This window comes from Malania oleifera, chromosome 6 (assembly GCF_029873635.1).
Source record: "Malania oleifera isolate guangnan ecotype guangnan chromosome 6, ASM2987363v1, whole genome shotgun sequence".
In the NCBI taxonomy this organism is placed as follows: domain Eukaryota; kingdom Viridiplantae; phylum Streptophyta; class Magnoliopsida; order Santalales; family Ximeniaceae; genus Malania; species Malania oleifera.
The window spans coordinates 104,306,329-104,330,714 of record NC_080422.1 but is presented as its reverse complement, the minus strand read 5'-3'; the positions used below and the strand labels follow the sequence as shown (position 1 = coordinate 104,330,714).

The 24,386-nt window shown below is 39.7% G+C and overlaps 1 protein-coding gene across 1 annotated transcript in view; it reads right to left on the bottom strand.

Moving 5' to 3' along the window:
- LOC131157066 (methyl-CpG-binding domain-containing protein 11-like) overlaps positions 1-24,174 on the bottom strand; it is a 64,338-nt gene extending 40,164 nt beyond the window's left edge. The window contains exons 1-2 of the mRNA XM_058110931.1: positions 24,050-24,174; positions 23,849-23,931 (exon numbers count right to left, since the gene is read on the bottom strand). Of these exons, the coding sequence (XP_057966914.1) occupies positions 23,849-23,926 (78 nt within the window). The 5' untranslated portion in view covers positions 23,927-23,931; positions 24,050-24,174. The remainder of the gene's footprint in view (positions 1-23,848; positions 23,932-24,049) is intronic.
- Positions 24,175-24,386: the final 212 nt, after the last annotated feature.

The window sequence follows — 24,386 nt, the reverse complement described above, 5'->3', positions numbered from 1 at the left end:
CTTGTTGCATTTCTGAGCAAGTAATAGCTGCTGGTTTTTTATTTTTGTTGGCCATTGCGACATGATCTATATCTTGCTTCTTCACTTTGCCTTTCGAATTACTTATTCATGAGATTCTTAAGGTGCCTCATTTAATTTTTTATTTTTACTAGTTTCTTTGGCTTTTGATATTTCTTCATCATTTCTGCATTCATGGGTTTCAAAACAATGTTTGAATGTAACGTAATAAATTTTTAGCCCTCACATCATGTTGAACAGCCTAGTCATACAACCATGAGCAAGTAAAAAGTATGTAACAGTCTTGGGTATGACAACACACCAAATAGAATTATGATAATGACCATAATAAATGGAAACCAAACATTGCCTTATTATTGGATCTGAATTATTGATCCTTACGACTTCTTGTTCTGTAGGCAACTTTAGTTGCTCAACAGTGGCTTCTGACACCATATCCATATTTCATGCTGCTGCCTCCTTCAGTGAGTTACAAGCTTCATTCCAAAATGAACTAAAGCTTGAAAAATTGAGGTGTTCTTCCATGCTTTTTTTTTTTTCTTGTTTTGGTGCCGAAGAACGTCTCTATTGCCTAATGAGAAGTGAAGTATCTTCTTCTTCTTTTAGGTCATGAACACTAGATGGCCAACATTATTTTTGGGCTCACTGCCATCATCATTTTCAGGTCCAGGAGGTTCTGTCCTTGCATCAATATGAACTTTATTTTTGGGACATAGCCATGCCATGTACCTCATTTATCTGCCTTTAAAACAAACAACATTGCGACCCTTCAATCGATGGCCATGGGCCCTTTATTCTTGTAGTCAATGGCAGTTTATAGCATTAGGACTTGTTTAGAAGCCTTTCTCACTTATTTGAATATTCTTGGATTTGTCTCCCCAGGCATTCTAGGCAAATCATTTGGTGAGATGCTGCTTCAAACTCCTTTTCAATTTTCAAGACCATTTGGAATGTCTCATAAATGTTGTAGGCATTTTTTTTAAAATAATCAGCCAAGAATGTTTCTTTAAAGGCATCAAGGTGATGCCACCCTAATACAAAGAAAGTACAGCAACACAAGTATAATGAATATTCCCTCACTATAGGCTATCAAGAAAATCAAGGATTACATGAATATCCCTTACAACTGGACCACTATGCCAATTAGCTGCCGTAGTTACCCAAGGACCATTGACAACATTAAGGGGTGAAGTGATCCTTTGAAAGCTCCTGTTTCATTCCCTTCACAGCTACCTAAAAAGAAATGGCAAGGGAGATGATGGTAAGAGCCTTCCTTCCTTCCTCACTTGAATGGGCACCTTTCCAAGCCCATAGCTCACCCTCCACAGCTCCAACAAAGATTCATTTCTCCATGATCAGGGAAAACGCCAATTTTCATAATTCCTGCAATTGGTTGCCTAAAGGAGCACACATGCCTCTTTCCCTCTTCGTCATGCGAGGTGACACAAAGAAGATGATTTTCGTTTGAAGGAAATCCTTCGACCTAATGCTCGCTGGTGAGCATGTAGACCTTCTTAGAATCACAGAATATCGAAGAGGAAGGAGGATCTCCATCTTTTCAAGGTAGAGGAAATTGTGTAGCCCCTCCCTGCCGTGGATGACTTCTGGAGTTGCAGTGAGAAGAGGACGCTGTCCCTTTCATGGATGCACCGAGAGTAGGTCTAGAAGACCTGTACTCAGAAAATAGTTTGCTAAAGTGATCATGGAAGAATTGCTTGGAGGCAAAAATTCATGGTTCTTTGGATAAAGGAGGGGGGCAGGAATACTAGTTTCTTCACCGAAGGTTCAACATGTGACAAAAATTGAAGTGGAGTGAGGAGACTCTAATTGATGCAGGTGACATCAAAAGGGGCATTTGCAATTTTTACAAGAACCTCTATACTGAACGAGAGACATGGAGACCAACAGTTAATGGCATTATTTCCAAAAACCTGTACCTTCTCACTGCGTGGTGGCTCAAATGGTCGTTCAAGGAATAGGAAATCGTTCAAGCTCTCAAGTGCTTTAATGGAGATTAAGCTTTTAGCCTTGACTGCTTCACTTTGGCCTTTTTTTCCAGAGGAATTGGGGTCTTCTCAGGCAGGACAAAATCTGTGTTTTTGATGATTTTTACAGAACAGGCAAATTTGTGGTTAGTACCAACTCAATCTTTGTCTCCTTGATTTTGAAGAAAATGGGTGCTAGCAACATCAAAGATTTCTGCCCAATTTTCTTGGTTGGTAGCTAGTTTAGGCTTCTTTCCAAAGTCCTCACAGCAAGGCTTAAAATTGCAACTTTGGAAGTTATTTAGAAGCACTTCTCGTGCCTTTGTAGCAGGCAAGCAGGTCGTGGATGCTGCCCTGGTTGCGGATGAAGTTGTAGATGCCTATATTAAGGAAAGGAAAAGAGAAGTGATCAGCAAGCTGGAAACAGAGAAGGTGTTTGACCACGTAAATTGGAATTTTTTGCAGTATATTCGCAGAAAAAGGATTTTGGGGAACTCAAGTGCAGCTGGGTTTATTAATGTATTTCAACCCCCTCATTCTCAGTGCTCATCAATGGCTGCCTTATGTGAGGCTGCAAATGAAACCACTTACGAATGGCTCGAGAGCTTGACTTGGTAAGAGCTCATTCAGGCTCGTTTATTACGCAAATGTGTGATTCCCAAGCCCCATTTTGAGGCTTGTTTAATAAACGAATTGAGCATGAACATGAATGGGCTTGGCTTATTTTGACTCATGAGTGGCTCAATTATAGGCTTGGTTTGTGCTCGTTTAATAGGCTTGGGCTAGGCTCTTTACTGGTTTGTTTAGTAAGATCAAATTAGGCTTGATAGACTCCAGAATTCAAAAGTAAAAATTGTTTGGGCGTGGCTTATTTAGCTCAAGCTCCATAATCTAGATTTAATGATAAGGCCAATGCCCAAGGTTGATAGACTAGCTTGGTGGAGGTAAAAAATCTCTAAGGCAGTATTATTAATAGCCTTTTTTTTAAAACCTTTTTGTAACAAAACCCTAAGAGCCTCTCACCCCTCAAACTAAGAGATTCTAAAAAAACCAAACCGCTCATTAGCATCTTGGTACCTCAGCTAGGTAAGGACTCATCAGCTCATTCATTTACATAATAAACAAGCTTGAGCAAGTACATTAAAGCTCAGTTTAAGCTCGACATGAGCCTGAGCTTAGTTAAAATTAATAGAACAATCTTGAGCATGGAAAAGCTTAGCTCAGCTCGACACGACTTGTTTGTGGTCCTAGCCTTATGATAAGTAAAGCCATGAAGGAAGCATACTCAAGTGTCACAGTCCAACTATTTTCACACCCTTGTGAAGGGCCGTGCGGCGCTAGCTAAAGCATTCTTGCTTAACTAGTCAGCCTATTGTTTACCAACATTCATCCACGAAGCACTTTCACTAACATTCATTCAAATAGCAGCGGAAATAGTAATCAATTCATGAAAGTCGTGGCAAGTAAGCAGTAAACATTGAAGAAAACATAATTCATTAACAACGCCTCTGTTGACATTGTGTGCTTAGCGAGGGAGGCAAGTAGGCTAAACACGTTGACAATAGCTAATGAGTTTTACAATGACTAATGAACACTCACCCTCCCCTAAAGAGATTTTTATGTAATTATCATCCTGCCACTAGGAAACATCAAAGTGACCGAGGAGTCATACTGCCTTATTTGACATACAAAGACTCTACTAGCAGAAAATAACCCTACACTAGTATTTACATGATGGAAACACATCCCAAGCACACGAGATAAGCGGTCACAAGCAAGCATAATGCCCTGAACAAGCTTAGCTCGTGACATTCTCCCCCACTTATGCGGTCGACGTCCTCGTAGACTTTGGCGGTAGGTACAACAGTTAACTATCTTCCGCAGAAATCCAGCTGATTACTTTGTCATCAAGGCATTTCCACTTCACTAGGAACTTCTGCCGCTTCTTCCTTGAGGATTTGAACTTTCTATCTGCAAGGATCTCTTCAACTTCACGTCTGTCAGGTTGCACTATCTTCAACTCTGCTCTGTTCGGCTGACTTCTATTCAAGTCATTGGTGTTGGCGTTGAACGGCTTGAGGCAGCTGACATGAAACTGCGGTCTTCTCCCCTGATCTACCCACTTCTTCATCTGCTTAGAAGCTTTCTCCAGATGGGCTCGGGCAAACTCTACATTTTGGTCTCCATTCACTGGTGAAGATGTACACCCTGGGACTCTTTCGTCTGTACGGCTCACCCATTGTGTGAGGTAACAGCGGCGGCTGGCTTGTAACAAGCTCAAAAAGGCTCTTGTTGGTTGTTGAGCTCCTTTGGGCATTGCCACAGAATGAAGCCACATCAAGTAGTTGCGCGCCATTCTTCTGGTTGTCGTTGACAAAATGGCACAAGTACTCTTTCAGTAGCTCTCTAAATCTCTTCATCTGTCCATCTGTCTGTCGTTGATAACTCGAATAGATGTCAAGGTGTGACCTGAATATCCTGAAAATTTATGTCAAGAAGTTGTCAGTGAACATTAAATCTCGGTCACAAATAATAACTTGGGGAACACCTCAATGTTTCACAACAATCACAAGGAACAATTGTGTCATCTCCTCTGCCGAACAGTACTTTGGTGGGGCCATGAAAGTACCATACTTCTTCCGCTCCCTCTTGTCTTATTGGCAAGTGAGACAAGTTTTGGTATAATCAACCACATCATCCAGTGTGTGCGGCCAATAATATCTCCCTAGTAGTCCTGTCATTGGAGTCATTCTCCGCGAATACCCCTCAACGAACTTCTTGTAGTATCTAGTAAGGCCAAGAAAGGAACGCAACTCCTTCACAGTCGTGGGGATCTTCCGTTCTTGAATCATCCTTACCTTCTCCATACCCCTCCGGATATGACCTTGTTCAACCACACGACTAAGGAATTTGTTGCTCCGCTGAGCGAAAGAGAACTTCCCTTTCTTCACATACAGACTGTTTCCCCTCAGCCTATCGAACACCTTCCGTAGATGTTCTTCATGTTTCCTCTGAAACAACACCGATGCTCCAAACGGTGTTCTGGAAGGACGAACACATCCCGCTTCCAATTCATCAAGTTGTTTCCCCAACTCTACTATCTCAAGAGGCGCAATCCGACATGGCCCTTTAGTAGGTTGTTTCACTCTTGATAACAACTCGATCTCATGCTCTGCAGTCCATCGTGAAGTCAAATTGTGAGGCAGCTTATCTGGCAACACCTCCTTATCCTCATCCAACACCGCTTGGATAGTCGTAGGCTCCAGCTCTTGCCCTACTTCTTTGTCTACCACCACCGTGGCTAAACGTGTTTGCTCACCCTAACCCAATCCCTCATTGAGTTGTATAGCTGAAAGGGACTTCCCATTGTCTCCTTTCGCTGCAACGACTTGCACCATGCACGAGTGATCTCCCATCAGACACAAGGAACCAGCCGAAGGCATCAGCACTGCCCTCGTCCCCCATAGGAACTCCATTCCTAGAATGACTGAAAAGTCATCCAATGGCACCGCTGTGAAATTCGCATGACCTTCCCACTGTCCAAGCTTCACAGTCACTTGCTTGGCTACTCCCAAAGTAGGCTGGGCTACAGAGTTGACTACTTTCATGCATCCTGTATCCTTCTCTAAGGATAAGTTGTCTCCATGCTTCCAACTGCAAAACAAAATTGTGAGTAGCCCCGTATCCACCATAGTACGGGTACTCTTCCCATCGATCCTCAAGTCCACAAACATTAACCCTTTTGCTCGTGTAACTTTCGGTGTTTTTGCCTGCTTTTCCAATGCGTTCACCAACCGCACTGAACCCACCCTCGGGGCATGATCCTCTTCCTCCTCGCTTTCCACCACTTTTCCCTAAGTGGAAGCTTGTAAGGCATTGAGTAATCCCTTGTGTTGACACTCACTCACTCTGTGAGATCCACCACACAAGTAGCACGAAATTTTACTCTTCCCCTTTCCATTGGGTGTGTTGAACCCCTGAGACGACAAAGCTTCCTTCGAGATTGATGATTTAGAGTCGGCTCCCCCACTCTTGGGTTTGCCTTTCTTGAAAGACTTTCCACTGTTTCCCTCTCCTCCAAACCGTTTGGACGAAGCAGTATCATCACCAGCGTAGTCAGTCAAGCGTTCTACAGCCGCCGCTTGTGCAATTAACAAGTCTTGAACCCTTTGCCTATGAAGTTCAGTTCTTGCCCACGGTTTCATCCCCTCTAGAAAATAGAACAACTTGTCCTTCTCCGACATATCCCGAACATCCAACATCAAAGCAAAAAATTGTTTCACATATTCCCTGATCGACCTCGTATGCTTGAGATCTCTCAGTTTTCTCCTTGCATTATACTCAACATTTTCAGGAAAGAATTGGGCCTTGAGTTCTCTCTTCAAGTCTACCCAACTATTGATTACACAACGTCCAGTTTCAATCTCTTGGTACTTGGCACACCACCACAGTTTGGCATCACCAACCAAGTACACGGTCGCAATATTCAACTTTGTCTGTTCTAAGGCCATCCTCACAGCGTGAAAGTACTGGTCCACATCAAACAAGAAGTTCTCTAACTCCTTGGCATCTCGGGCACCCCCATACGTCCTGAATTCTGGCACCTTGGTCTTGCTAACTCCCAAAGTGTTGGAGTTCCCCATAGCAAGAACCATCAGATTCACCTTTGCATCCAGATCAGCCATCTGCAATTGCTTTCAACTGTGTGGCGAAATTCCTCTGACATGTCGCCTATCAAACCTGCTTGATGTTTTTGTGATCCCATCACTTCATCAACAAGTTCTCTCATCTCAGCCACCTCCGCGGTCATAGTGTTGGTTGTTGCCTCAACCTATGCTTCCAGCACGCTGATCCTCTCAGCATTGTTTGGCGCCATGGTCACTTACCAAAGCTTTCCAAATCCAACAACGAAGGCAATCGAATTCACGTAGCAACTCAACCTTGGGCTCTGATACCAAGTGTAACAGTCCGACTATTTTCACACTCTTGTGAAGGTCGTGTGGCGCTAGCTAAAGCACTCTTGCTTAACTAGCTAGCCTATCGTTTACCACCATTCATCCACAAAGCACTTTCACTAACATTCATTCAAATAGCAGCAGAAACAGTAATCAATTCATGAAAGTCGTGGCAAGCAAGCAGTTAACATTGAACCAAACGTAATTCATTAACAACACTTTTGTTGACATTGTGTGCTTAGCAAGGGAGGCAAGTAGGCTATACACGTTGACACTTTACTAGTAGAAAATAACCCTACGCTAGTATTTACATGATGAAAACTCATCCCAAGCACACGAGATAAGCGGTCACAGGCAAGCATAATGCCCTGAACAAACTTAGCTCGTGACATCAAGGGATGGCTTTGTATCAAGAAGAACAATACAAGTATGGTTGTCTCCCATCTTTTTCCAGATGGCACCTTTATTTTTATTATGAGGATGATCTTGAGCAAATCCTCAATCTCGGATGTATTCTTCTCAAGTTCGAAGTGGTTTCAGGCTTGAAAGCGAACTTGGGCAAAAGTGAAATTATTCTAGCGGCGTCCGAATGTGGGCCTCTATTTGCAGGCCTATTGGGGTGTAAGTTTGGGGGCTTCTCCAAACGAACTGTAGTATGATCCATCAGTCATCTTGTGCCCACACTCCATGACAAAATGGACTTTTGGATTGGAAAAGAGGACATGCTCTCAAAGTCACTTGTACCCTATTGTATCAAATGAATGTCCAAAAGGGATTTTTTGGAGTAATGTCGTGCTCACAACTTGCTCTCTTATCAATAAAATTCCATCCTCTTATCTTTTCTTGTAAAATCCCATATTTGGTTATCTTCTTTTAGGCTCCTTTCTTCCCACATCCTTGTATATTCGGCTATCTGTCCTCTGTCCATTAGTTAAAGTCTAGGAATGGATAAGTTGGATTCTTGTGCTATCAAATGTATTTTTCTAGGCTATTCCTACACTCAAAATGGATACCAATGTTATAGCCCTGCTTCTACGCCTCTAGTTTCCTCGTCAGACAATCCTATTTCCCAAGATGTTGATCCCCCTATTATTGTTTGGAAAGTGAATGCAATTGTATCCAACATCCAATCTCTAATTTTGTTTGTTATGATTTCTTGTCACTCTCATATTATTACCTTGTTAGTCCTTTATACTCTATTGCACTTCCAAGATCTATTTTTAAAGCCCTATCCCACTCTAGGTGGAGAACCACAATATTTGAATAAATATGTGCGCTACAAGATAATTTTAGTCTAGGGTTGGTACCTCTTCCTCCTAATAAGTTTGTGGTTGATTATCACTAGGTGTATATTGTGAAGGTAAATCAAGATGGTTTCGTGGCTCGTTTGAAGGCCCTTCTTGTTGCTAAGGAGTAGACTTAAGTGTACAGTTTAGTCACTTCAATACTGTGGTACTTGTGTTTGGGTTCCGACAGTATATAGTAGATCACTCTGTATTTTATCATCATACTACATTCGGCAGATTCTTCCTGCTGTGTATTTGGCTGATATTGTGACTATTGGTGATGATGATAAAGGTATTCAGGGCTTAAAGCATTTCCTATAGACCATGTTTGGGACCATAGAAGTACTTCTTGGGTATAGAAGTATCCATATCTTATATGGGAACCGTATTATTACAGAGCAAGTATTTTCTTAATTTGTTAGATGAGATTGGGTATTAGGATCCAAACCTATTGATACACTCATGGATCCTAACAATAAGTTAATGCTAGATATAGGTGATTTGTTGCCTAAACCAAGAGTACAAGACAATACTATAGACTTGTTGGAAAGTTGAATTGTCTTAGAGCCACTCTACTGAATATATCTTTTGCACAAGTGTTACGAATTAGTTTATTATTTCTCCGAGAATGAGTCACAAGGATGCAGTAATTCACATCTTGAGATATATGTGAGGTGCTACAGTGAGAGGTCTCTTATATCAAGATTGGGTTACACTTATATTTTGGGATGTACAAATGCAAGTTGGATTGGGTCACTTTCCAAAAGAAGATCCACAACCGTGAGTTGTATCTTTGTTGGTAGCCAGGTGAATTTCTGAGTCTATAAGGCCATTGCTCACACAACTTGTGAACTTGTTTGGTTGAAGAACATGTTGGAAGAGCTCGGTTTTCCACATTCTCATTTTATGAAGTTGATATGTGATAATCAAGCTTCTATTCATATTGCCTCCAACACGGTCCTTTATAAGCAAAAAAAAAAAAACCACATCGTAGTTGATTACCACTTTGTTCAAGAGAAACTTGTGTAGAAGCTCATTATGATCACTCATATGAAGTCTGATTTGCAGCTTGCTGAATTAATCACTAAAGCTTTTTTCCCCTTTTGGGGGGGTGGTTGGGATGGGTGTTGCTCATGCTAAATTCATTTATAACAAGCTAAGAGCATATAATATCTATGGCCAGGTCATTTAGCATTATTAGTTAACAAAATGGTTCGAATTATCCTCTCTTTTGAGAAGGTCTTTCATTATATAGGCAAGACTGCAAGTTATACAAAAAAACTTAAATTTGTACATGTTAATTACACAAGAGTGATCTTAGGAAGCTATATATGGTAAGCCAGCTAATTTACATAAAATGATTTTAGGAAGCTATACATCGTAAGCTAAATCTCCTCTCCTATTTATGAAAGTATATACAGCCTAGATTAATAGCTATTAACAAGGCATAAGTTATGGCCTTCTATTGACACCCCCCCTTAAATTGAAGCGGGTTATCCATAAGCATCAATTTGTTTGTAAGAAAATTATGTCGTTGCCGTGTGAGAACCTTGGAGAAAATATCTGCCACTTGAAGATTGCTAGACACATGAGGAAGAGAGATAGTTTGAGCTTCAAACGCCTCACGGATGAAGTGGCAATCAACCTCGATATGTTTAGTGCGTTCATGGAAGATGGGATTGGCTGAAATGGGAATGGCACTAGTATTATCCGCATGAAGAGAGGTCGGACCACCTAGAGAGAATCCAAGTTCAGCCAATAGCCCTCGGAGCCAATGTATCTCAACGCAAGCTTGGGACGTGGCCCTATATTTGGACTCAGAGGGCTTAGAAACATGGTCCTGTTTCTTGCTTTTCCAAGAAATAAGAGCCAGATTAAGAAACATACACCAACTCGTAGTAGAATGTCGAGTGTAACTACACCTGACATAATCAGCATCACTATATGCTACAAGATCAAGTGAAGTACCAGAAGGATAGGAAAGTCCCCGCAAAGTTGTGCCATGGGCATAGAGAATGATTCGTCGAACTACAACCATATGAAGGTGCCTAGGAAATATCAGGTCTAGAAATTGTAAGATAGACCAAGCTACCAACCAGCGTACGATAGGCTACAAGGTCTGATAACAAGTCACCCTCTTCTTTGCGCAGCTTGAGATTAAGTTCCATGGAAGTATCATGAGGGGTAGAGTCCTGGAGACCAGCAGCAGCCACCAAATCCTGGGCATACTTGTGCCGTGACAGAAAAATACCATGTGAACCAACAATAATTTCTAGACCAAGAAAATACGTAAGAGATCTCAGATCCTTCATGTGAAAAGAGTCCTATAAATGCTGCTTTAATTGGGAGATCAAAACCAAGTCAGTACCCGTGATGATTATGTCGTCAACATACACCAAGAGAATGACAACACCAATCTCAGTTTTGCGAAGAAACAATGATGCATCATACTTGCTTTGGAGAAAAGCAAACTTGAGTAGGGTAGAAGTAAATTTTGCATACCATGCATGAGAGGCCTGTTTGAGACCACACAAGGAGCGACGCAACTTGCACATTGCCAAGTAGGGGTGGAAAGTAAACCTGCAAGAGCACGCATATAAACATCTTCCTTGAGATCCTCGTGAAGAAAGGCGTTCTTCACACCCATTTAGTGCAAACCCCAATTTTGAGAAGCGGCAATAGCCAAAATTGTGCGGATGGTGGTCATTTTGGCCACCGGAGAAAAAGTTTCCTCGTAATTTACTCCATATTCTTGATTATTTCCAAGAGCTACTAAGCGGGCTTTATACCTGCCCAAACTACCATCAGACTTAACCTTAATAGAATAGACCCACTTACATCCAAGTGGAGTCACACCTGCAGGGCAATCCACCACTTCCCAAGTCTTATTAGCCTCAAGAGCACATAGTTCCTCCTGCATGGCCTGTTGTTAGCATTTCTCTTTGACTGCCTGTGAGTAACCGTTGGAAAAGCAATAGAAGATAGAGTGGCAAACAATGCAGAAGTAGTAATACCTGCCATACATGACAGGAATCCATAATGGTCAGGTCCTCTAGAGGAGCGGCGCAAAGGAGCAAATGGCAAGACAGGAGCAGAAGGGGGCAGCACTAGAGGACTCCGCTAGTATACCATGCCTGGCTGGAACCTTTCAAAATGAGTACTAGGAGCACTAAAAGTGTCATCAAAAGAAGGCAAGAAAGCAACCGAAGACTCTGGTGAGGAAGACATAGGAAAGAACCATTGATTTTCAAAAAAGAGCACATTCCTTGAAATGCGAACCCGATTAGAGTTTGGATCATAGCATAAATAACCCTTTTGTGTGACACTATATCCCAAGAAGGCACAATGGATGGATTGAGCAGAAAGCTTGATTGTCTGGCAGGGGAAAATGAATAAAGCATACACACCCAAAAATGTGAGGATTTGTATAGGTAGGATTGTGATGATAAAGCCTGAAATATGAAGACTCGAAATCCAAAACTTGGGAAGGAAGTCTATTTGTAAGAAAGGTTGCTGTGGTAAGTGCTTCTACCCCAAAACGTAGGAGGAACTGAAGACTCAATGAGCATGATCCGAACAACATCTAAAAGATGACGATTCTCTCGTTCAACTACCCCATTTTGTTGTGGAGTATATGGACAAGACTGTTGAGAGTTAGTACCTTTAGCTTGCAAGAAAGATTGGAACTCATGAGACATATATTCCCAACTTGAGTCAGACCGAATAATTTTAACAGCAGCTGAAAATTGAGTGTCAACAAGAGCTAAGAACAGTTTGAACATATGAAAAACTTCTGATTTGTGCCGCAAGAAATACACCCATGTATATCTGCTGTAGTCATCGACAAATGTCACAAAATATTTGCATTGAGCATGAAAAATAATAGGACTAATACCCCAGACATCACTATGAACGATCTCAAAACTGTGGGTGGTTCTACTTCCTTCAAAAGGAAAGGGTAAAGTCTTACTTTTGCCAAGTTTACAAGTTGCACAATCAGGAAACATAGTGGAAGAAGAATGCTCTTTATTATTCAATAGACCAGATTTTAACAAATAAGATAAAACCCTAGAATTAGGATGACCAAGGAGCTTATGCTAGACTTCATTTGACACTCTAAGACTTATTACAAAGTAAAGACAGTACAGAGAAAGAAGGTAAGCTTCGTGGAACAGGTAGTTGTCGAGAAAAGAGATGTCCATGCTTAGGTCCCATCGCTATCAACTGCCCTGACGTCTAATCCTGCACAACACAACCACCATCAGTAAAATGTACATCAAAATTTTGATCCACAAGCTGGCCAACAGAAACTAAATTCACAGAGAGATTAGGCGATACAAGAACATCCTTAAAGAAAGAAGATACATCACCAACTGCCACAATGGGTAGAGCACTACCATTGGCTGTTTGAATATGTGACGAGCCACAATATTCTCTGACATTACTTAAACCATGGAGAGAATTAGTCATATGATTAGAAGCACCCAAATCTAAGATCCAAGAGGGAGATGAAGAACCAGTACCTTGAAGACCCAACGCTGAAAATGCACTCACAATCATTTCTTGCACCGTTTCTCGTGTTAGAAAAGGTGCTGGAGGCTGTAAAGCAACAGCAGAAGTTGCAGCAGTGGCAGCAGGCATAGCTGGCTGTAAGTCACCAGTAACAACAGCATGATAGACCTTGTTGCAGCATGAAGGACGAATAGTACAATCCTTAATAATGTGCCCTGGCTGGCAGCTGCTTGCAGTAATTACAAAATTTCTGAGGACAGCTAGGGGCAATATGGCCATATTTCTTGCAACTATAGCACTGTGTGGTGCTCATGTCATGACCCTTCCCCTTGCCATGAGCAGCATAGGCAACCGAGACAGTATTAGAAGCAACACGAGACTGCTCCATAATATTCCGAGTATTGAGGCGTTGTTACTCACGCCAGAGTTCTCCAAAACAGGCCTCCAAAGTCGGAACAGGATCTCTATTTACTAGAGAGGCATGAATAGATTCAAAGTCAGGCCTCAATTTCATTAGAAATTCGTCTCTTTGGCTGGTTTTGTGTACGTGTTGTACTGTCGCCAATCCTGCCTCCAATCCTTCTGCGGAGACCGGGGTTGTAACAAGGTCGGAATAATCATTCCACAAAATCAGAAAACCAGAGTAGTAGTCTTGAACTGATAGATCCCCTTGAGTATAGTTAGCAATGGCCAACTCAAGCTAGAAGTGCCTAGCGTTGTTGTCTTGGTTATAAACTTGCTTGAGATAATTCCACATAGCCTTTGCAGACCTATGAGGACGCAGAGAAAGAATCGATGTGGCTCCATAGAACCAAGCTGCCTTGTCGTCCACAGACCTTTCTGCAGTAGATCCCCCTTTGCTGCTGCCATCTATGTCCCCACAGCTCTTTACCCTTGAGAAAGGTCTCCAATTGAAACTCCCAAGCAGTATAATTTTTGCCAGTGAATCTGACACAAACCTTATCTGACTTCTCCATAAGTACTGAGGCTGTGACTGAGAAAACTAGGACTGAGATTACTTAGGGAATGGCACTGATACCATAACAGAATGGTTCGAATTATCCTCTCTTTTGAGAAGGTCTTTCATTATATAGGCAAGACTGTCAGTTATACAAAAAAACTTAAATCTGTACATGTTAATTACACAGAGCGATCTTAGGAAGCTATATATGGTAAGCCAGCTAATTTACATAGAGTGATTTTAGGAAGCTATACATGGTAAGCTAAATCTCCTCTCCTATTTATGGAAGTATATACATCCTAGATTAAAAGCTATTAACAAGGCACAATCTATGACCTTCTATCAACATTAGTATGTGCTAGTGTTATGTAAATGTGAGTAAGGGTATTATGGTCATTGGTTTATGCCCTTGACAAAAATTATAGACGGAGAGACCTATCGTTGTGAGTAGGTCTTCCATTTTACCCAATTCTTTAATAAATAGTATTTAAAAGAGATTTCTATGGGACTTGTGAGGATTTTGAATATCATCTCGTCAGATGGACGTTGGTTAAACAATCTATGCAAAGAGGAGGGTGTTGGGTCTAAAATCTCTTCACACTTTCAATAAGGCCCTCCTAGGAAAATCTTAAGATTCATGAAGGGGAATAATCATTTATGGAGGAAATTCAATGTCACTAAATAAAATCTTCAACGTAACGGCTAGGCCTCTAAAGAGATTAGTGGAGCTCACGGTGTTGATATTTGGAAATAAAAGATACATTTGATAACACAAGGATCCAACTTGTCCATTCATGGGGTTTGTTGATAAAAAAAGGATACACAACCGACTATACAAGGAGGAAGTGAGAACAAAGAAGCCTTATAGAAGACACCTAAATATGGGATTTTACCACCAAGGTCAAAGGATGTTGATGACAAAGCAAGCAGTGAATACAACATCACTCCAAAATGCTATAAGGACATTTATTTGATACAATAGAGTACAAGTGACTTGGAGAATGTCTGTTTTCCACTCTGTAAAGGTCAAAGGATGTTGATGACAAAGCAAGCAGTGAATACAACATCACTCCAAAATGCTATAAGGACATTTATTTGATACAATAGAGTACAAGTGACTTGGAGAATGTCTGTTTTCCACTCTGTAACTCTATATTGTTGTGCAGTGCAGGCATGAGATAACTTATGGATCATACCAAAGTTTGACATATAGGTAGTGAATTGGGCACTAAAGTACTCCTTAGCATTATCACCACAAACTATCTTGACTGGAAAACCAAATTGAGTCCTCATTTGATAAAATACAACCAAGACATCTTAGATCAGTCATCGACAAACGCAACAAAGTATCAAAATGCCAACTTTGACGTGACATGATTAGGGCCCTCAAACATCAAAATCGGCTAACATGAAAGGACCAATAGCCCATTTATTGACTCGAAAAGCAAAGGGAACACGATGGTGTTTTCCCATTTGACAAGACTCATACTCAAGATTAGACACGAAGCAAAAAGCAGAACAAACTATTTTAACTTGTCCAATGATAGATGATCAAGACAACAATGGATTGATGTGGTGTAGCAGAGGCATAGCATGAAGTAGGAGAAGAGCGATTCAAAGTAGTAAGTCCACCAGCCTTACATCCAATGCCAATCATCTTCCTCGTCTTTAGATCCAGAATAACAACAAAATTGAGAAAGATGATTACACAACAATTTAGTGACTCTATAATCTTACTAACAAATATGAGATTGAAAGGGGATTTCAGAGTGTACAAAATAGAAGAAAAAGAGATGAAGTAGGATTTACTATTCCTATCCCCTTGACAATAGCAGTGGATTCAACAACAGTAACTCAAGATAGAATTTAGAATACTGAAGGGTAGAAAAGAAGCTAGTTACACTTGTCATATTGTCAGTGGTGGTAGAATCAATAACCCAAGGCCTTGTGTGAGAGATACTATATGACATGCCAACTGTAGGATTTCCCTTCTAAACAAAAGATCCGATGTGATGAGATGCTTGTTGGGATGCCTAATACTACAAGAACCTTGAATACTCATTTGAGATAGCTATAGTATGATGTTCACAAAGTGTTGAACAAGTGACTGACGAGGGAAACATACTTTTGGGATTTTGGGACTCCATCCTAACACACACAACAACCTCGAAATGGCAGCAAATCAGAAATACACAGCGAATTACATACCTGTGGAATTCATGGACACTATCCAAACACACAACCTTCAACAACCAAAGCAAACCACAAGCACACAACGAAAAAGAAAAACAAATCACAAGCACAGCAAATACCACCGTTTAAGTCTCCAATGAACACAGTAAACATTGACTAACAGCTTCTAGCAGTATGTTAGATTACCACTTTACCTAAAAGCATAAGTTGTTAGGTTGTTGGCCAACAATGTATCAAGCTTTAACACAATACCAAACAATCATCTCCCGGATGCCACACACAAGCAACTAAAAAAGGGGATATCTTTGGACGAAAAACATCACCAAAACTTTAATAATATGTTTATAAAGGGATTCGAACATTATAGAAGGAATTCAAGCCAAAAACATGCCTAGAAAAACCTTCATGAGCTGGCATGTGGGGACACCCTTGCCTACCTTCGACCGGCACGTGAGGCCGCATGGGAGGAGCTCTAGAAGTGATGAGCAGATATGTTATATCTATGGGTGGCTATGGTGTTGGTTATGCAAAATCTAAAGGTATTTTTGTGTTCTCAAACTGGCAATGTAGTCTAGGAACTTTCTGGAAATTGTTGTGGCTTCCGACATCTGCTGGCTATTTTTCAAGCCAATGGTGGTGCTAGCATTGCTCCTATGATAGTAGACATGCAGTGGATTTAGGCTTTGGTTTTCACGATGGCGGTGAGAATTGGGGTTTAGGTTCTAGAATCATGCTCTGATACCATGTCAAAGAATTGGGTAAAATGGAAGACCTAATCAAAGCAAAGGTCTCACCCTTTATTTATAATATATGCCAAGTACATACCAATGACCATAATATCCTAACTCACCCATGCTTACCAATGCAACACTAGCACATATTAATAATGCTGAAAAAAAATACCATTCACAATTTACAAAGTTAAAATGTTATATTAATGTTTCCACTATAGGGACATTTTGGTAATTTGAAATACAATTATAGGATTGGGTTGCCAAATTGGGTCTTTTGGTTATAGGCTTATTTTAATAATTTGGGGCATACATAAGAAATTTCAATCGATGCAAAGTACTTTCCAAGTCTTGTGAGAAAAGCCTTGAGCCCCAAGTTTAAGTCTAGTTGAACTTGGGCACTAAGGGAACATGGTCTCCACATCTGACCCCCTACAAATATTATATTTAATTTGTTCTGACAAGGGAAGAAAGAAATTCAACATTCTTGTCTTGATGTGTGATGCCTCTTTTCTTGGATGTGATGCCAAAGATCCTTTGTGTGAATGCCTAGATTCTCTCCTCTTGTTTTTTCTTCTTCATCTCATCCCCTATATCAGTGTAAATGTTGATACAATGTATTACTGTTCATAGCACATAAACACACCCTTCCACCTTATTTCTCCCTCTCTGGCGAGCCTACTCATAGCCCTTGCATGAAATTCATCAAGAACCTCACAAAAACAATCCTTCTCATTTGTTTTTGCTCTACTTGTTTGCTTGGAATATATGGATAAGCTTTTTGGTCTATTGGGAGAAATTTGGGTTTGTCTAGAATCGGTGGAGGATTTGATAGCCACTTCTTTTTCTGCTTTTGGTAAAAGGAAGGATGCACATGCTTTGTGGTTGTGTGCAATTTTCGCAGTTTTGTGGGGTTGATACCAACTGTCAAGGGCACAAACATTGTGAAGAGTCGTGCAATACTAGCTAAAGCGCTCTTGTTTAACTAGTCAGCTGAAAGTATACCATGGTTCACCACAATAACACATTCACAACCATCAAATGCAAAGTAAGCAAATATAGTAAGCAATCATGTAAGCAAATGAGAATCATGCAGTAAACATTAAAGTGACGCTATCATTATCAACACCTCCATATGCGACATGTGTTTAGCAAGGGAAGCAAGTAGGCTAAACTTGCTAAAAACACACTTACAAATGCTAGTTTTATATTGAATGAAATGCTCATATATTTATAGGGAAAAAGGTAAAACTCATCTTTTTTATGGGAGAAGATTCATTATTTGGCCTTGCTTGGTGTGCTTTGCTGGTAGTTTTAAAGGAGTGAGGTTTTCTAGTATCCTTTGGCATTGGATGGCCTTGTTATTCTAATTGTTGAGTTTTCTATTATTGTTTTTAATTTATTTTTTATTCTCTTTTATTTTATTTTATTTTATTTTATTTTTTTTGTGTGTGGATGATTTCTTGTTCTCTTTCTTGTACATTCTTCTTATTCTAATGAATTCATATTCTTCTGCAAAAAAAAAAAAAAAATTCCCCACAACTGTAACAGGTTTCTGTTGCACATACAGCCAAAACAGCCTCTACTTACCCTCTCCTTGCTCAATTTCCTACCTCTTCTTCAACCCCTTGTAAACACAAAAGGCCCCATTATTTTTACTAAACTTCAGCCTACAACCTTTGCTAACCCACACAACCCTTTTTTCCCCTATTATCAGTCTATGTTGGGGCTAACCTGAATCAGCACTTTCACTAACATAGTAACATCCCACCCAGTGCGATAAAGACCATCCTTACCGCTCATTTCATAATAGAAAGAAAATTTTAATCCATTTCCCCAACCTACCCAAAACCTTGTTCTCTTACACCTTATTCAATAAGCCCCTGCAACCCTACTTAAAACTTTCTCAAAATAAAATTTAAGAACAACCCCCTCCCCCTATCACTGCTTCTCTTAGCATCATCTACCACCTCATTAACAACCAACAACACATCCAACATCAATCTATCCTTAATGAACTCATTTTGCACCATCATCACAACATTTGCCCAAGCCATCCAAAGCCTCCAAATAACATTAACACCTCAGTCAAAACTTCACACAGACTAGTAACCATCTAATAGACCTACAATCCTTACAACATTGAAATGAGTGTAATAGAAGTAGAAATCACACTCCTCCCAACCACCTTATTACCATGGAACTCATAAAAGAACCTTAGTATTTCTTCCTCAATCACCTCCCAACTCTTCTGGAAAAAAGAAATCATGAAACCATCATGCACAAAGTCTTCCTTCTCTCTAACTAAAACACAATCAACTTGACCTCTTCAACATCAAAAAGATCTTTCTAGCCAATAAGCTTTCCTTACTCTATGGTTAAGGCCGCACTTAACCAAGTTACAATCTTTAATCACAGGCAAATTATCAAAAATAGACCTAGGCAATTCCTAACTTTCATAAACATATCATAATAACAATACTAATAATGCAAATGGAGGCTCGTCTATCTCATTGATGGCATCCAAGTAAACTTACCAACAGAAAAAGGAGGTCCTCGAAATTACAATCCTAGATGAAAAAATACCACGACAACAAAAAACCAAGTCTTAAGTCCCACTAAGTGGAGTCGGCTACATGAATCCTTTTTATCCAATTTACACGATCACAGGCAATTTCCTTCAACAAATTCAAGGCTATTAAATCCTTACTATCTCATTCTTAGTTATTTTAGGTTTACCCCTACCCCTTCTATCGCTTCTCACAATAACTAGCTCACTCCTCCTCACTCTCGCACTATTTGGTCTATGTTGCAAATGCCCAAATCATCCAAGTCATCCCTCCTTTATTTTATCTTCTATAGAAGCTATGTCTAACTTATCGTGAATATGTTCATTCCTTAATTTATCTTTTAAAGTTATACAACTAATCCATTTTAACATTTTTATCTTTGCAATTTTACTTTTTTGGATATGTTGTTTCTTAGATGCCCAACGATTTTCATATAGTAGAGCTAGTCTAACAAATGCCCTATAGAACTTCCCTTTTAATTTAAAGGCATTCTACAATCACATATCACACTAGAAGCACATCTCGGTTTGACCCAACCTACTTTAACTCTATGCGTTACACCTTCTTCAATTTTTGCTTTAGCTTGCATAATAGATCAAAGGTATCAAAATCTACTAGCATTATTGATTTCTTGACCATCAAGTTTAACCTTTTCTCGAGTATTCCTCCTACTATGACTGAAATCACATTTCATATATTTTGTCTTATTTTTACTTATCCTAAAGCCTCTAGATTCTAAAACTTCTCTCCGTAATTCTAACTTAAATTCTACTTCACCCCTAGTTTCATCAATCAAGACAATATCATGCAAAAAAAAATGCACCCTGGCACCTCATTTTGGGTACTCCTAGTAAGCTCATCCATCACTAGAGCAAAAAGATAAGGGCTCAAAGCAAATCCTTGATGAACACCTATTGTGATTGGAGATTCCCTAGTTACTCCATCATACATATTCTTAATGACATCAATATACCCACCACATACGCCCTCCTTTTTTTTTCTAAAACCCACCATAGAAGTAGAACTACAAGGAAAAAATATGAAAGACAGATAATAATGAATTAATTAATTAATTAAGTAAAGCTCGTCATACAACTGGTATTCAAGACCAACTTCACCCCAACCCCTCAGTCCCCCACCCTCATGTAACACAATAAAATAAAATAAAAAATTAATTATGGGTATGAACAACATTGAAATCACCCCCAAACACCACGTCAGTCTACAAAAACCAAATGAATTGGCAAACTCGATTCAAAAAAAAACCCTCTCAAAGTAGACTCAGTGGACCTATAAACACAAACAATCCACCTCTCCTAGAAACCATTACCACTAACGGAACAGACAATGAGTGGCAACAGTTAATTGTTTAGGGAATTATTATCTTTCAGTTTTAGGGACACTAATAACTAGCTGGTCTATAAGAATTAACTTTTCTGTGAACTGAACCTGCTCTCACAATTTCTTCTATTTCTTTTCTTCTCCTTTCTTGCCATAATGTAAACTCACATATCATCTAGATGATCAAGTTGAACTTCTCAAGCACATAACATGGTATCAGAGAAAAGCTTCAATCTTTAATTCCTGTCTCATTTTTGTTCACTGTTTGCAATTACTGTCCATAGTACCAACCTTCATGCACTGTTTATTCCAACTGTTTAGTATCTCTTCTTCCTTCTTTTCTCTTTATTCCCTATTCTTAGATAAAAAATTGTTCTCTAGTCTGATAATCATTTAGGGCTTTCTTTCACCTATTGACTTTTAACTATACATCTCTTGGCCGGTGCAGCCTGTTCATGGATTGCATATGATGTGAATTTTGCAATTTGTGTAAAATAACTTGCAGTCACTGTGCTTGATGCCTCTCTTTTGGCAGCATCACACTATCACAGCTGGTTCCTGGAAGTGTCTCTGCTGGTTTCAATGTGTTCTATGTTTGGTAAGAATCATTTCCATATTCTTGAAGGTTTCATGCATATCATTTGATACGTGTGCTGCTGTGTGTGATCGATCAGAGAATTTGAGCTGCTGTTTGGGGTCTTTTCCGATTTTGTATTTATCATTCAGTCTACCTGTAGTTATAAGTATGGTCAATCCAAGTGCTGTGCAGCTGTCGCCGTTTGACCCAGCTGGTTATGATGTGGAAATGTTAGTTGTGGCTGTGACTTACTAATAAAGCCTTAGCATGCTCTCTTTCCAGATTATGCTTGCTTCAATGTGATGTAGCAGCTGTTTGTGTTTGTGGCTTATTTGTGCCTAGTTTTTTAGATTTCATGTCCACAATACCTACAAGATTTCAGGATTGTGCTGTTGTATGTCACCTGTGCTGGACCTACCACTTTGGCTGTTGTATGGTGCAGGTTCAGGCAGTGCAAATTCTCAGTTTTTTATTTTTTACTTTTTCTTTTTTTGTTCAATTGCATTTTTCGCTCAACTTATTATCTGTTAATTTTCCAAGTGTGAGGGTTTCTGGTTGACTTCTTAGCCTATTTCGTGCTTGATCATTTTCAGTGCTAATGTGAATGTGCAGAATACAACATTTAGTTTGTCAGGCGTTGACTTTGGTAGGGGTCTTGGTCATTGTGGTTTCATATTTCCATAGTGAAAAGGAAAACCAGAATGTTGATCGATGCTGGGATCTTTGCGGAAAACAAGCTAGGGACAACAAGTCTTTTACCAATGGTGATACACTGATACTAACATAGATTCTTCTAGTACACCACTCTAAGGAGTTTAACATTTTGGTCCACATGCTCCAGCAGCTCTCCAAGCTAAGCCTTCAACATCCTCTAGCGAAACTGTGGCATTTAGGCTTGCAGGGTTTTTAACTTCATCATCCAATCCATGGATAATTGATTTTGGTGCCTCATCACATACGACAGGTAGATCTGACCAATTCTAGAAGATTAGCATTCATTACTCAATATTTCCTGCATTGATAGTACAGTAACCTCTATTTCTATTTATGGAGATCCAGTATCTTTCTGTTCCTCTTTCCTCTATACCCTACATGCCTAAGTTTCCTTTGAATTTGTTATCTCTGAGTTACTAACCATGTTTCGCAATTGCTCAGTCACATTATCACATTAACCTTCTTATTGCGTACCCACTAATACCCAGGATCATCACCATATGAAGAAAAACATTTGAGAGCTTGAGAAATATGGGCTACATTATATTAGAGGAGGCGGTGGTAACGCCTGGCATGCCATCTCGGTTTTCTTCAAATGACGTTTCGGAAAAAATGACATATTCGTGTGGATCATCCAAAATTCGGCAACTTTTTCAAGCTTTTAAATGTCAAGGTAGTCAACAGGGGAAGCATGGTAAGTTTTCCTTTTGTCCTAGGTTGAACCTTGCACCACATCCTTACGTATTATTATTCATTCAGATATCTGGGATCTGCAACAGGCTCGAGATTTTATCATCGATATTTGTGTGTTATATGGATGATTTTTCTCGTATGACTTAGTTATAAAAGATAGGTCTGAGTTCCTCACTGTTTTTGTCCAATTCATTAATGAAGTAACGAATCAAACTCGGCATTCATGTTAAGATATCCCTTTCCAACAATGCACATGAGCTTATTCAAAAATAAATTCATTATATTTTGTCCAAATCAAGGATTATTCATGAAACTGCTGGAGCATATACTCCTTGTCAAAATGGTATTTCTAAAAGGAAGAAGAGAAAGTTACTTGATTGCCCAGTCATTCCTTTCTGCATGTGCATGTTCCTAAAACTAATGTTGTTCTTACTTGATGTTTTCTACTTATAGCATGTCATCTAGAGTCATAATAGGAATATTTGCTTCTCTATGTGTACCTTGTTGCTATGTTTTCTCCTACAACCCAAATTTGACAGGAAAGAGGAAATGGGTAAATCTAAACTACTATTTAAAATTGAAAGGAAAAAAAAAAAAAAGCAATCAAAGAAGTTGCCTCTTTGAAGATATAAATGATGTAATTCCAGAAATTTCCATTCAAAATGTGCTTAAGTGTTGAATGCGCTCCATCCGAGACACAGATATAACCAACTACAAGTCTTCAAATTTTAGTATTTATTTAAGAGCATTTTTAATAATAATAAAAATACTTTCGCTGGAAGGAAGAAAGAGAATCCCATGGTAATAATATCAGCATCCTGAAAACCCCCCTCTCTCTATATACAACTAAAAGGAGGGTTGGTTTTATGAGGTCATGTGCCATGGCTCCAATCCGCATTGAACCCTATTACACATAGGAGAAGTTGACAATTGAATCCGAGTTTTTTTCCCCATTCTTTCTGTATCGTCAATATAGTGAATATTAATTTTAAGCCCTTTCTTCGGAAACCCTAACAGAAGAACACAGAGATAAAACAGCAACCCAGAACGTACCAAAAAATTCCCAGCAACGAAGCACAAGTAAGAGCAATTGGACAGAAATACGAGGCACTCCCACAAGCCCTAGCTGAAACCATAACTACTGAACCAAATTCAAGCGCAGAAACGAAACAGCTTACAAAAACGAACATACCCAGGTCAAATTCCCACAATTAAACAAAATTAAAGCTCGCAGAGTACATTGACTCAAAAAGAAAGCGCAGGAAAAACACATATAATGTTGAATAAAGTAGATAGAGAGCGAGAGAGAGACCTTCTTCTTCCAGCCAGGAGGAGCTGGGAGTTCCAAGGTGACTTCTTCCTTGGAGCTCTCGTTCACCGCACTCGCCATTTCACCTGCGAATTCAACCCAGCAGAAATGCAATGTATTAGTAGAGCTGAAACAACAGAACCAACAACCGCCAAGTTAGAAGAAGAGGAAGAAGAAGAAGAAGAAGAAGAAGAAGAAGCCTACTGTGTGCGTCTCTCTCCCCTCTTGTCTCTTCCGTTTTATCTGCTCAGATTAAATGAACAAATATGACAAAAGCAAATTGAATCAGAGATTTGCTGGGCTTCGTCTCTCTTAACCGCTTCGTTTCTGCTGGCGACCCGACCCGTTTTCTTATATATGGGTTTTGTTGTCGGTGGTCCACTGGTCCTGCCTCCATTCCTATCCACATTTCTTGCCGGGTGAGATGACAATTAACAAATATTCCTTAAAAAAAAATTACTTAATGATATGAAATAAAAAAAAAATTGGAAAAACAAATTAATAAGATGAAAAAAACAAGGTTTTATAATTAATTTCCAAT